At 29.2% G+C, this 15,503-nt stretch overlaps 1 protein-coding gene across 6 annotated transcripts in view; it reads right to left on the bottom strand.

Moving 5' to 3' along the window:
• Window positions 1–3,807, bottom strand: part of LOC107445941 (copper homeostasis protein cutC homolog) — a 33,740-nt gene extending 29,933 nt beyond the window's left edge. For 2 of the 6 annotated variants that reach the window (XM_016060456.4, XM_071187399.1), the window contains exons 1-2: window positions 3,610–3,773; window positions 2,216–2,281 (exon numbers count right to left, since the gene is read on the bottom strand). In XM_016060456.4, coding sequence (XP_015915942.1) covers window positions 2,216–2,279 — 64 coding nt within the window. In that variant the 5' untranslated portion in view covers window positions 2,280–2,281; window positions 3,610–3,773. Of the gene's footprint in view, window positions 1–2,215; window positions 2,294–3,609 lie in introns of all 6 variants that reach the window. The other 4 variants (XM_016060453.4, XM_016060454.4, XM_071187400.1 and 1 more) reach the window with 4 other exon arrangements.
• Between the last annotated feature and the right edge of the window lie 11,696 nt (window positions 3,808–15,503).

Genomic DNA, 15,503 nt, shown 5'->3' with positions numbered 1-15,503 from the left:
AAGTATATTTTTTATTAAAGTAAAAAAATTATGATAGGAATGGGAAATTTCCAGGTGCAATCTAAAAACTAGGGCGCAGGCATGATGATGAATTTTAAACTAGTCTTAGTTCATTTAAGCATATTTTCAATAAAAATATTAATGTATAGTTATTTATATATGTACAGAGAAAGTGAAAGTTTTTAATTTTTTTTACTAATAAAATAAATGCAAAAGAAAAAGGTAAACAATATTCTCCAATACCTTTAGTGAAAAGTTACAGAGTAAAATTAGTAAATTGTAGTATTTAAATAAGCTTTTGAATATCTGCAAAAAATTATTCATAATCAGAACAACTTTGTCAAAATTTCTGTGGACTAGGAGTTGACTGTAAGTGAGTTAAAAAAACAAACAAACAATACATTTGAATAGAGGAAGGGGTACTGTGGATTTATTTCTTAGTTTTGTCGTTTAGATTGTTAAATCGATATAACCTAATATCGCGATATAAAAGGGTTGATTATATCGATTTAAGAAATTTCTATATCGTCCAGCCCTACTGATTACCTGTAGTATAATTAAATTTCAATATAATGCATGGCAACTGTTGGTAGTTTTGAAGTTTATATATTTTCTAGGCAAACTTCAGTTTTTGACGGTTTAAACCAGTATCATACCATACCCTTGTCATGTCAAAAACCACTTTTTGACGTCAAAAACCCAACCCTGTGTTAAAGAGAATTGTTTACTAAGGTCTCTTAAATTGAATAGGCAAATAAGATAAATTTAATAAAAATACAGATTACTGTTGTACAAGAGAATTCAGAAAATGAAAGGTTTAAACAAAAATAAATAACTTTACGCTTATTTTTTTTATGAAGCTAACACAAAAATGCTCAGCATTGAAGACAATTCATTGCAGGAAATCAATTTTTCAGATCAAGACCCATCGGCACCAAAATATTTTTTTTTTTAAAAATTGTCTCGAAACTTTTTTTAATATAATATATTAAAGCTTCATAATAAAAATATTACATTAGTTTTTGTTGTTATTATAAAATAATGTCTGAAAAAACTTTAACATTTAATTTTTTCTGCTTATTAAAATAGATTGTCAAATATAGAAAGGTCCAGAGCTTCTAAAAACGGCCTTGAATGTATTTAAATTATATAGGCATTTTACGTAATACATCTGTATTACGTAAAATGCCTATAATTGCCACATATTTGCCTGTAATTGCCACAAAATGAATTTTCATCAAATTCATTTTGTGGCAATTACAGGCAAAGTAAAAAAAAAAAAAAAATACTAACATTAAGAAAAGTAAGTAATTACAAATGGGGAATCGAAATTACATGGAAATACTCAAGACATTATTATTATTTCTTTTTTTGGAAGAAAAAGTTACGGTCTTGATCGGAATTAACAAAGTATTGAATAACAAAAAAAAAGAAAAAAAAAAAGATTAGTGCAATTTATCACCCAATAGAAATATTTTCAGAGAAAAGTAATTTTATTTTGATAACAAGCATTCACATTTTAAATTTACATAAATCCTTAAAAAACTACAAAAAAAGGGCAGAAGCTTACATAAAAAAGTTAGTTAATAATATCTTTAGTTAATAAATTAAAGAATCATTTGGGTAAGGGGAAGGAGTAAAACAGTACACTCATAGATACATTAATTAACAAGAAAACTTAGAGAAATCAAATTTGTTCACAAATGAAAAGTATGGGAAACTGATACAGATCATCACAAAAAAAAAAATATATACTGCTTCTCAGACGGCAAAGAATCTTGGTTCTATGCAGCCTGTCAGTTGGAAGCCCTTGCACTAGAACATGTAAATTACCTTCAATTAAAAATCCATTTTGAATCTTAAAATGTGAAAGGAAGGTTTCACTTTTTTTTTATCGTACATTTAAATAATGTAAAGAAAAAACCTGATTTATATAAAAAATACTCTTCATCATGCTTTTAGGAAGTAACATAAGACTATGAAGTAAAATGCTAAAAAAAAAAACCCCAACAACTTAAACAAAGTTAGCAGTACTTAACTGCAAGTTATTCTATTATGTCTTACGTAAAAAAATAACCTTCTGAACATTTCTACAAACAATTAAAATCCATTTTAATTGCAATTAATTGAATTTTACAGTGAAATAACATTTATAACATTATGATATGTATTATTTGATTAAATGAACTTTAAAAATAATGTTAGAAAAAAATACCTCCAGCTTCAGCCTTTCTAGCCGATTCAATATTATCTACACAAACTTCCAGAATGCATTCCATATCTATAAAAATTCCTAATCTTTATTAGATACAAATTGTAAAAATAATATACTAATTGATAATATGCAACAATTACAATAAATGTAATAATGACAATTTCTTAAAAAGTGACAAAATAGCAACACAGTGCGCCTCAATCACAACATAATGACTTAGAGTTACAAAAGTTTGAATTGTTCACTATTTGTAGAAAAGCATAAAGTTCTTGCAAAAAATATTTTGTTTTTTTAAATGCAATGAAAATTTTATGTAACTTGGTCCCTAATACAGTTTATTAATTAACGTTGAAAAATAATATTTTTTCCAGATAGTATCTATGTTTATGCTGGAATGCAGCTCTAATGCTGTTTAAAAAACAAGAAGGATCCTTTTTGGATAAGAAGTACATTTCTTCTAGATTAGACAATATCCTCTTAACTTCAATAACCTCATTTGAAGAGACTTTCCATTATATTCTTTATGTCAGAATACACTTTCTTCTTGTTTCAAGCATTTTTCAAAGTGTTAAATCTTTTGGAAAAGATATGCTTTTAATTTGTAGGGACAAATTAAAAATTTCTAACACGTTGCTCAAACAATTTTTGCTTCCCGACTTACATTGGCACCTTTGGCAACAGCACAGTACGCCATTAAATAAAATTTCCTTTCACATAGATTTATTTTATTTATATAAATGAGTAAAACAAACTGGGGAGAACTTGATACTTAACAATGCTTAACGATACTCAATAATCTTTATGATTAAACAGTTAGTACACCTTTAAATTTAAATGACAGATCAAGAAAGGGAAATATCCACAGGGAAGAGTTAAACCAAAAAGAGAAGACTGCGTATCTATAAAGATATATATATTATGAAAAAATATTGTAATAATAGAATAATATTCACTTCACTGTACTGCTGAAATATGTAGAAACAATATACTTATTTTAATCCTTCATTTGTTTCTTTCAATGAATACCAAAATTGAAAGCTACATACATTATAAAGAAAACATTGTTACTCTGGACAAGCTTCTTAATACAAAAATTTAAATTTTTTTCCTATGCATGAAAGTGTGAAAAAACATTGGCATAGTTAAGTGAATTCTTCAGTAACGGTGTAACATGCCTAAATGAATTTCAATATGTTTAATTATAATATTATAGATTGTTTTGAATTAAATACAGAGAGCTTCATTTTTATTTTTCCAATCTAAATATATGTTTACACTAATATCTAAAGAATACTGATTTCTCTTTCTCATTAAAGCTGTTAGAAAATAAGCAATTGAATGAAAGAATCAACATTTCATGCCACTTAAAGAAATCAATAATTGAAATAACTTACCCAGACTAAAGCAAAAAAAAATATTAATTTACTAGTTTTAATTCTATTAAAATCTTACTTATTTCTAATCAACACTAGCATACACTTGTTTTTTAGAAGATTCTTCAAATCGCCGAAATATAAACAAATGTTTAAAACGAAAGTGATATAATTACTCAGAAGATTGAAATAGTCTCAAAAATTTCTTATAACCTCTTTACTATGAGATTACTTTTAAAACAGAAGCAACCAAATACTAAAACTTCAACTTCAACTATTAATTACGCAAAATAGTTCTAACCAATGACACATCTTTACTTCAGAGGTGCCGTGGCGCTAGTAGCAACAAAAGACTGAGTTAAAAGTTCATTCTCACTGGATGAATGAGAACCGAATAAGTGAGAAATATATATCCATAAAAAATTCGCCAATCGGGTTTTTGTTCTGATTTTTTGGCATGCCATAAAAATCACGGCAAATTTTATAATGCTTTATGTACTGTTTGTAATATTTTATATGTGTATGAAATGGCATCACTGGCTACTGTCAGTGTGCGGGTGGGTGACCACTTGGCGTAGGGACCGAGGGTGTGCGGTATTGGTCCTCGTTAAACTGTGCTACCCTTAAGTGCTCGACTTCGCGCGCAGGTCGTCGGGCTACCGAAGCGGGGGTGCCATCCCCTCCGCAGAGGATCAAAATTGTGATGGCATGTCTTCGGATCATCCTCCGGGATGCTTCCCAGACCGTCACCAATAGCCCATTGTGCAGCTCTAGTGCGACGTAAATTAACAACAACAACAATGTGTATGCAATGTATAATTTACTGTTTTTGTTATATTTTTTGTACAGCTGTAATCTTTTACTTTTGTATAAATAAATGTGAAGAGAGAGAGAGGTCATCACTTTTTAATTTAATAAAACGTAAAAAAAATGCATAGATATTTTCTTTAGATGCTGGTAAATAACCTTAAGCTACTGGGAGTAACTTCAACTTTTCTCATCATATGGAATAGTTATCTTTTGGATGATTCTTCTTTAATAAGCAAAGAGTTGAAAAATTTTGAATTTAATTTATAAATTTTTAATTCTTGGCATAAAAAAACTAATTAAATGAAGAAAAAAAAGCTAAATAAAATGATTTTTTAGTTTATGTATAAATTAGAATTTAAGCAATATAACTCATAATTGTAAATCGTGTAAAGTTAAAAATGTCGATAAAATTGTATTAAATGATTTATTTTTAAAATCATTTATAAATTTATGGAACAATTGTTTTTTTGTTGTTATTATTGAATTATTGTTTGCTTTAAAGCATGATTCCTTTCCTTAGTTTTATTTATATAATACAATATTTTTTTTTTTACATTGCAGTTTCCTTTGGCTAGACACATCGATAATTAGGCAAGACAAAGCAAGGAAAACTTATTTACTAATACCAAATGTTCTGTTTTCAAAAAATTGAATGTCAAAAAATTAAATATAAAACTGAATATCATAAATAGAATACAGTATAAAATTCAACAAAGGTAAATTCAATATAAACATTGAAATAAAAAACATCCTACCGAGCACAAAAAATACTTTAAAAAAATCGCAAAGAGATTATGAAAATGTAAAATTATTAACTCATGTCTTTTGAGCACCGGTTTCATGTATAGAGTCTCCATCCCCCCCTTTTGTTCAGATGTACGGAAATATATAACGGGGCTTTCCCTTTATAATACTTTTCTCAATTAGACTGTCAAAAATATATTTTAAACTCTTCAGGATACTTAATTCAAACACTACGTTTTCACTACTTAATTTAAACACTGTGTTGAGTTTCATATAGTTTCCAATCTAAAACTTTTTTTTCTCTTTTTGAAGAATCAAGACACTTCGTAGTCCCATGACGTGCTTACACGAGAAAGTTAAAAGCATGCGTCATGTTGCCATAAGTAAAGAGTTCTGCTATGCGCCACCTGCAGCCCATTTCGATTGCCAATAGAGTGTGATTTCCGTCTGGTAGCCATAAATTATTTATTTATGAACTCTAGATTATAAGCCATTTAAAATTATAGAGGAAATTTTTATTTAATTGAAAACTTTTTTTAATGTTTTTTTTACCAACATTTTAGTTCTAAATATCGCTAGTTTTAATTTGTATTCTCTTAATTAATGAAAAATTTACTCTTATTTTCGAAACTATCTCTAAATCACGCCTCGTGTCTGCGGTCAGTCTGCGGAAAGCCTGACTTTGAGCACAATGTGAACGGACCGAGATTGTGCGGTATTGGTCCTCGTGAAACTGTTCTACCATGAAGTGCTCGACTTCGCACGCAGATCGTCGAGATACTGAAGTGGAAATACCATCCCCACTGCAGGAGGATCAAAATTGTGATAACTTGGCTTCGGATCATTCTCAGGGATGTTTCCTAGACCGTCACCAATAGCCCCTAGTACTACGTAAATAAACAACAACTAATCACGCCACCCGTAGTAAAAGTCTGACTCGCTTCAAGCGTGCGTATAACTTCAGAGCTGGAGTGGCGCTTTTACAATTCCAAAAATAATTCCTGAAAGCGTCACTACATTGATCGATAGGTTTTGTGGCGTACGAATCGTTAACTTCTCCATTTTTAATGGAATTTCTGCTGTGATTATTTTTATCCTTATGGAGCTTTCACACTGCGTGCTATTCGTTTATGCGATTCGGGCATGCATAAGCAGTTCGCCTTATATATATTTAATAAACATTCACATGCACGTCTAAAGCAATCGCATGCAATGTGAATGCTCTTTTAGTTTCTTTACTTGGATATTACTAAATTCAATATGTATTCTTGAAAAAAAAAAAAAAAAAACAGGCTAACAGGCATACATGACACAGTGATCAATGCCAAAATAGTTCACACTTAAGCCTTTTGATTCAATAGCACAGCGGTTCCCAAATGGTGTTCCGCGGAATCCTACGGTTCCATGGAAAGGAAACAGGGGTTCCAAGACTCAGGACTATGCCAAAACCTTTAATGAAAACGCAGCACGAACGTCTTTCCTATTAAGTAACAGGAACGTCAAGCTGGTAAGTCACAAGTCACACATGATTGCAAAAATATTTATTGATTTATTTATGATAGAAATAGTTGGCTGCGTACTCAAAGATGCTATAAAGAAGCATGTTTCTAGATTGTTAAACGGGAAATTTCTAGACCCGTGATTTACGTTAAACTATATTGCAAGATAATGGCTTGTAAAATTGCCAATATATATAGCCTTGTGTGCCAATATATTTGATAAACTTAAGTCGAGGCTCCGCCAAAAAGAGGTTGATTATATAGAATTCCGTAGTCGAAAAAAATTGGGAGCCGTTGCATTAGCAAATGTAGTTTGGAGAACGATAAATAATAATTTATAGCACAGTCAGGAGCGTAGCAAAATGTCAGAAGATTTACCATCGATAACGAAACACACAAGCCCAAAAAGAGTTCTAGCCTTGTAATTTTGAACGGAATCCAGACGACAAGGGAACTCCTGGATCAAACATTGGGAGAAATTTGCTTTCGTGAAGGACTCTTTTGAGGGAATTAACCCGTATTTGAGTTACATGGAAAGGAAAACCAGGAAAACCTCTCACGGTTAGCTTGACGGCAAGGAGACGCTAACCCATGATCCGTCTACCCCAGAAGATATTTTACGTCAGCGCTGTGGCCGATGCAAGCCGGATGCGGAATTCGTATCAAGCAGCTATAGCTGGGATTCGAAGCCGATTCACCTAATTGGAAAGCTATTGCTCTACCCTCTGAGCCGTAAAGACTTGCGTTTATAGTTTATCTTCCCTCCACATGGTGATTTTTATTACATCTTCTCAAGGACATATTGTAGGAAGTTTAGCACAGTCCTCTTTCACCTGTTTCTTTTTTTTTTCCTTCCAAGAAATAAATTATTCACAGTTTTCAGTACTATCTCCTACCAAAACGGTAGAATAACTCCTCATCGTGATATTTCTAAGCTGAAATGGTTTTTAAGGCGTGATGAACAGCTTTGTTCATTTGTTTTAAATGTTCTCTGTTTTTTTTAAGTTTCCAACATGAAAGTAACTTTTTAAGACTCATAATTAGATGGTTAGCATTGTTATAAAATATATTGCTACATTCGATATAAAATATATTGCTATCATCAATCGAATAATTGTATCCATTTTTATTATTCAATTTAGTAATGATGGAATATCGAAACTGTTTGAATTATAAGGTATAAAAAAGTTGATATTATGGTAAACAAAATCCAATGTTTCAACGAAATCAAATAAAACTTTCCGAGAAATAAAAATTTCAGAACTCGACTTTTTTTTTTATTTTTCATGAATCTTTCAACTGATTTGATTAGGATCAAAATTTCTATGTTGCTATTTAAAATTGTGTAACGTAGTGATATTAAAATTATGACAACATTTAAAGTTATTTCGAACATTAATAGAATCAATGATAAAAATTACAATTCTTAAATATTTTTGTGCTCAAAATTATTTTTAGATAAATGATTTTTATAAGCTATATTAATAAGCTTTTAAGTCATGAAAGCAGTAATTCGTTTCATGGTTAAATTAATTTGTACCAAAAATAATTGAAGTTGTAGAATCAGATACATAAACGTACTTCCTGTGAATAAACACAGCTTTTTTGTGATAGATTTTGAATAGTGACGCATAAACTATGGTGATGGCGGCTGTCTTTAAAATATGGCCCCGCTTGTTAAGCATAAAGAGTGGCCAAAATTTTCAACCCTTTAATGTTAATTTCGATTTTTGCTGCTTCAACTTATCTCTGAAAATATTTAAGGGAAACAAATAATTTTTGCTCATAATTATGAAACACGATTATTCAAAAATAATTCAATGTAAAAATTAAATTTTTAGTACTACTTAATTTAATGATAGTCAAAACATTTTAAAGGCCACTATCGAAAATTAGAATGAAACTGTAGTTTTTTAGTAAAGAAGTTTTAAAAAAGTCGCATTTTTAAATTTTCACTTCTCTGATTCCGCTCGAATTTTGAATCTGCCATTTAAAGTTGTATTCATAAAAATGATATTAAAATGTATATGACTTACAATGCTAAATTTTTTTTACTGTTCTTAAATTTATAACTTAAAAATAATTATAAAAACTATTTTTTTAGTGTGAAATTATCACTCGAAAAACTACTTTCATAATTGTGTGCAAATTGTTTTTTCCTTCTTTAAATAGATTCAGAGTTAAGGCCAAATATACAAAAAAAAAAAAAAAAAAAAAAAAAAAAAAAAAAAAAAAAAAAAAAGGGAAAAAGAAAAATAGAAAAATTTATATTAAGGACCCTTAATGCGGGAGTAAGGTAGGTTACTCCCATATTTTTTTATGGTCAAGAAAAGCGAATCGTTTGAAAAAATCGCGAATCGTTTACTTTTTGCCCCCGATTTTCCGTACTTATTCATTGCATTTTATAACCACCGTTGTTCAGCTGACCTAATTTTGAATTTACGACTACCAGTGTTCAACTCCGTAGCCTTGTAATTTTGAACGTAGTCCAGAAGACAAGGGAACTTCTGGATCACGTCTTGGGTGAAATTTGCCTTCATAGAGGACTTTTTTTGACGGAACTAATCTGCATTTGCGTTATGGGCAGAGGAAAACCTCGAAAACCTCCCTCGGTCAGCTTGGAAACAAGGGGATTCTAACCCATGATACTGTGGTACTACAATAGTACTGTGGTCGTTGCGAGCCGGGTGTGGAATTCGTATCGACCAGCTATCGCTGAGATTCGAACCTGCTTCACCTCATTAGGAGGGGAGCGCTCTATTCCCTGAGCCACCGCAGCTCTCACATATTAGTTCACATATTTGAAGTTAGATTCTCGAAATATAAGACTGCATCTTTGTACTTGGCAGTTTATAAAGTGCTCCTTTTTATTTCGTTTATTTCGCATTGTATATATACTGAACAATAAAAAATATTTTATGGATCGTAAACTAATATTTAAGTGATTAAAAAACGCAACGAAGTTATCAAAAGCTTTCAAACCATATTCAAAGTCAATAATCGTAAATGTTAAATGAAAGTATTCAAAACCAGTTTATTTCTTTGAAAAAATTTAATGGCGGCGTAGTTAATTGTTTGAGTCATGTTGAGTTTTATCAGTCAAATTAACTAGGTTTAATTATCGTAATGGCATCGATGCTATGATGATTCTCAATACTGATTCTCCTGATTTAGGTATTTTTTTAGGTACTTTTTTAAGTGCTTTTTTTCTATTCCCACTTAAATATTAACTTAAAACTCCAAATGCATAGATCCAAATATTGACCATTTATGTGAGAATAATACAAAAAAATATATAAAGGGCGGCAATATTGGATATTTTACATTCAATATATTTAACTAAAATCTTATGCACTTTAAAATGCATTTGGTACTTTTTTAGTAGGTAGCGTTTTAATAAATTATAATTAATTGCAAAATTAGTGCTTTTTTATAATTTTTTCCGACACGATTAACAGAAATGGTTTTATACAGTAATATTTTTATTACGGTTTCACAAAGAAAATTATGGAGTTTACGTTTTGAAAAGACTGTTAGATTTAAGAAAAGGGTGCAAATTTTTATTATACCAAGGGCGTGCAATACACCACTGCATGAACCACCTGGCATACAAAGGGCTGTTGCAGAAATTGTTTGCTTTCATTCTTGTTAATAAATAAAATAAATAATGAACCTTTTGATAAATCAATATAAAAAATAAGAAAAAAATAATCCGGACCTAAGATGAAGACATAATTTTTCACTATCTTATCAATCGATTAACAAATAATTTAGTAATTGGCTAATCCCTTCGAATTCCGAATAGAAATAAAATAGGCATTCTGAGAATCATGCTGTGAAATGAAAAGATAATTTCACTAGTTAAAAATTAAAAAAAAAAAAATAGAATAAAGAATTAATTATTAATAAAAAGTTTGTTGAACTTATTTAAAATATATTTTTTTTGCTGAATTTCAAAAGTGAAAAATATTTAAGTAAATAGTAAACATGGTATAGTAAACATGACTTTATGTCTAATTTTTCCATTTAATAAACATAATAATGAATATTAATTCAATACATTAAATAAAACCAGAATATAAAATGATGAAATAAAAAAAAATGATTATTTCAAAATTACTATTGATAATTTGCAGTTTCAGTTAATTTTTATCCTTTTTTTTTCCTCGTAGCATCGAAGCGATTTTGAAAGAGCCTTATTCCCATTCTTTTCTCTTAAGTTTTATTTTATATCCCAATTTTTATGTCTTGATATTTTTTTTATTATTTTTTTTTAATTACATTAAATGCTGTGCCCTCTGCAATTTATTGCTCCCCAATCCTTGGAGCTTAACAATTTAATTACTCCAAATAAAATAGAAATTTAAGCAAAGTAAGACGCATTGCTCGTAATTTCATTTTCTTTTTTTTTAAATAAAATGAGAGTAAATGAATCTTTGTAAATATGCCGATTGACCAAGCGAAATTTGCCGATTAGTGAACTTTAATTCCCATCCCAGCACCCCTGTTCATTCATTATTCATCATCATCTTTATTCATAATAGCAGTTTTTCTTCTTTTTTTTTTATCAAAGATCAATAAACACAAAACATTTTATATTTTAGTTATTAAGGCCAGAAAATAAAGACATGATGTTTTCCTGCATTAAGTTTGTACACAATTAAATTTCTAAAAAATGTTTACTTCGAATGCATGATGAAAAAATATCGGAATCAGACACTATTCGGAATCGAAATCAGGTATGATTCGGTATCGGAATTAAGCGCAATTTAGTATTGGAATTAGGCACAGTTCAGTGAAGCCAGTGACTGCCGGGTTCGAATCCCGCTCGCGACTTTACACATTGTCGACTCCCGGGCACCTCCACTCGCCGCGGTTTTATTTGTCAACTGTTTCACCGCCTTATCTAGTAACCCTCACTCAGAGGCAACCCTACGCTCGCCTCAATACAGCACTCGCAAAAGTCATAAACGAATCTTCGCGCTCATGGATATTTTTAAAAGTTGCTTGTTGAATTAAGTTAAAATTTTATCCTCGTTTAAGACTAGAAAAATTCAAATAACGAGAACAAAATACTTCGTCCTTCTTTAAAGAAAGAGGAAGAAAAATTTACATACACACAATTATTTCAGTTAATTACATACATATTTCGATTAAAAAAAATTTCAAATAGAAACTATTCTTGTAAATTAAATAAAAATCTGGAGTAATAAAATAGTCAATTATTCAGAATAATCAATTTCTTTTGAATATCTTAATTAATAAACAAAGTTTAAAAAAATAATTCCCTATATAAATCATCACATTATTAAGTGTACATATTTTTAAAGATAAAAGTATTAAAAAAAATTTTACTCAGTTTGAAAAATAATTATTTTCATTTCCTTCATTTTTACCAGGTTTTATCAATTATTTCTATTTTGGAAAAAATATGTATTCTTCAAAATGCTTACAATATCTTAAAAAAATTGCATATATTTTATACTGAACAACTTTTGATTGACAGTATTTTCTTCATAAGAGAGTCTTTAAAAAAATTTGAAAATATTTTCATTAAATTTGTTCAAATATTTTCTGTAAAATGCGTGCTATTAGGAAAACAAGGAGAAAAAATATTTTTAGTGAAGCCATGACATAAAGAAACAAATCTATGACATATTCACTACTATTTTCGTATAGTTAATTTATTTTTTATAACATCAAATCATATTTATTGAAACTTAAAGTTGTGGCTGCTTAACTTTTTTTAATGTTTCTTAAATTCGTCAGGGAAAATTCCGATATTTTCCATTTTTCTTGCTTCTATCACTATTATTTGTATATATCTGAAATTACTCACCTTCGTTTTAATTGTTTCCTAATTAATTTTATCATATATTTTGCTATATATATTTATCCTTTCATTCTATGCTTCATTAATTTCATAACATATCCATCTTGTAACTTTTTATTCATAATTTTATAACAACTTCAGCTTATTAGATTCTATAACTCAACAATTGGTCTATATATTTTATAATTTTTTTTATTCAATTTTTGGGCTTCTAAATAAGATATGGAAAAAATACTATGAAAATTATTACATTTATTATCAATCTAAAATTCGGCCTTTTTTTCCTCCTAAGTGCGAAAACACATTTACTAACTTAAGGTAACGTAATTTAACACGATTCATCTATTTTAATAAGAAAGATTCAGAGAAAAGCAGGATCAGAAAAAGTGAGATGTGTATTTTAATTTATATTCTGCTTCAAAAATGAGACAAAAGAGACACAGAAAACTTTTCTGTTATTATTTAATAGTCTTCATTAGTCTTTAAAATTCCGAAAGAATTTTTCAGTTGCTGGAATCATATAATAGTCTCATTTGTAACAAATTGTTTTTTAATTTTTTTTTACACAATAGCTTTTATTGTATGCAATTTGCTTTAAAAGTTCAAATATTTATTCTTGGATTGTCATGCAGTCTGTGTGTCTGAAAACTGTATGACCTATTTTATTTTATTTGTTCCTTGCAGAATGGTAATAATTGTTTCTTATTTGATAATAAAAATCTTACTTTTGCTGAGATAACTGATCGCAGGAGTTTTGTTTTATTATCATAACATCGATTAATTTTTTTGAGAAAAGTGTAAGTCCTCAGCCTTTCAACCCAATTGCTTTAAAACTACTTTCTTTATTTAAAGAAAATTATTAAATTTAAAAATTGTTAAGATTCTCTTATTTGACTCAATATCTTGTCTTTAATGAATCAGAAATAAATAAACAGATTGTCCTTATATTGTTATACAGTTATGATATGAGAATGTCAAAGTTGATGCTTACTGTTTACATTATATTTTTATTTTACAAATCATAAAAAGTTTTCTTTAATCAAAATTGTGTTCACCTCATAAATATACTTTAACTGCTACAAATTTTTAAGTCTTGGCTACCAAAGCTGTGGAGTTGGCTAATACGTATGAAGGAATTTATCGTTTGGGACATAACATTTACAAAAAAGTGTCAAATCTAAGTACAATTGTTTGGACGCAAATATTATTGGCACTGCAAATGGGAATCATTACATCAAATTTAATCATAGATATCAATGTCAGAAAAGTAAAAAAGAATAAATTCATGTATAAAGCTGACAGCAACAATCTCCTCATCATTACACGTATATAAAAAGAAAATGCTTAAAACTCATAAATTGTGTAGTTACTTAAATTAAAGGTTCTAAAAACTAAACAATAAGGTACAAAACCCTGCTGCATTATAGAATATTGTGTCCACATACTTGGTAAAGACACCATAAATTATTTGCAATAATTTTATAAAAATAATTAAAAAGCTATACCCTACTCATATATCCTACACCCACAACAAAACTTTATCCTAAAAAGGAAATAAAAAAGTAAGAAATAAATATGTGTTTCAGGAAGTCCGAATAAAAAGAGAATGATAATACACAAAATTTTTTAAAGCAGCTAAATTTATTCACACCTCATGTTCACTCATGCGTTTTTTAAATCGTATGTCGCAAGTGAAACATGCGCGAATTAATATTCGAAGATTTTCGCGAGAAAATTTGAAACCCGACTTGGCGAATGTAACATTGGCGAATTTCAAAATACGGTGCCAAAGAAGTGCCCGGGAGTCGACAATGTGTAAAGTCGCATCCCGCTCAGGGTATGGATGTTACCCTCTCTGTGAGTTGTGTGATGTATGAATGTGACCCACCCTACAAAACGGGTATTTGTGGCAGTGTGGCGTGGGTAATGTCAAAAAAAGTCTTTCTATTACGCTAACTGCTTTCTATTTTCCTTCTATTACTAATGTTTTCAACGCTAAAATTAAATTTCAAAAACAAAAAAAAATAAAATAATAGTAATAATTAAATAAAAAACATGTTTTTACAATATGTAGCAGCATACAAAAATGCCAAACTCATAATAATCTTAATCTTGAATTTATGCCACTTACGTTGATTTTTCTATTGCACGGAATTTTTTACAGATCAACACTTTAATCTATTTCCTAAATACAGAAGTAATTTTGAAAATGGAATGAAAAACGGAAATAAACGCTGCGTATAATGCTAATTCTACCGTGGAAGTATAAGTATCACGTGACCCGTTCAATTGTAGTGATCACAATAACGAACGAAGTTGGAAAAGTGGGCAAATTTTAACACTACAAGTACACTTTAAAAATTTATTTTAGAAATCTACCACAGTATCTAATTTTTCTTACACTAATCAATATAAACTAAAAAAAATTTAAACATTATTAAATTAAGCAATTAAAATCTTTTTTCTTTTATTAAATAGCATAAATATTTCTATGTTAGTCAATTTTTAAATGTTGTCATACACTTAGCATTTGAGCAGTAGCAGTAACTTTCTTCCAAAAAAAACAACAACAACAGTAAAATGTTGAATTTTATAGACGTTAAGGGACGTTTTAAAAATTAATTCCTCAAGTGTGCGCCGTGAAGCTTCCCCATTTTCAAAACATAAACATTCTCTATTAGAGTCACTATTTAAAGTGTTGCCATAAACCTTCAATTTCAGCTGTACTTTATTCTTTTATAATAGAATGTCAAATTTCATTGTTCGAAGCGTGGCAAAATTTTTGAACTTTACTATGGACATATTTAAAAATTAATTTCTTAAATTGACATAAAAATTTATACAGGGTATCCCAGGGCTCGAAAAAACTCAGAAATTTTACCCGTCCCCGAGGACGGCTTGCCCAACAATGTACCCGTCCTCCTTTGAAACTAACCCGTAGCTTCTAAATAAATAAAAATATAATTTCCTCTTATTTATTACAAACATTTATATGAATTACATAATGAATTAGTAGTTACTAGGATTAC

The sequence above is a fragment of the Parasteatoda tepidariorum genome, chromosome X1 (assembly GCF_043381705.1).
Source record: "Parasteatoda tepidariorum isolate YZ-2023 chromosome X1, CAS_Ptep_4.0, whole genome shotgun sequence".
NCBI classification, from domain to species: Eukaryota; Metazoa; Arthropoda; class Arachnida; order Araneae; family Theridiidae; genus Parasteatoda; species Parasteatoda tepidariorum.
This window is presented reverse-complemented; position numbering and strand designations above follow the sequence as displayed.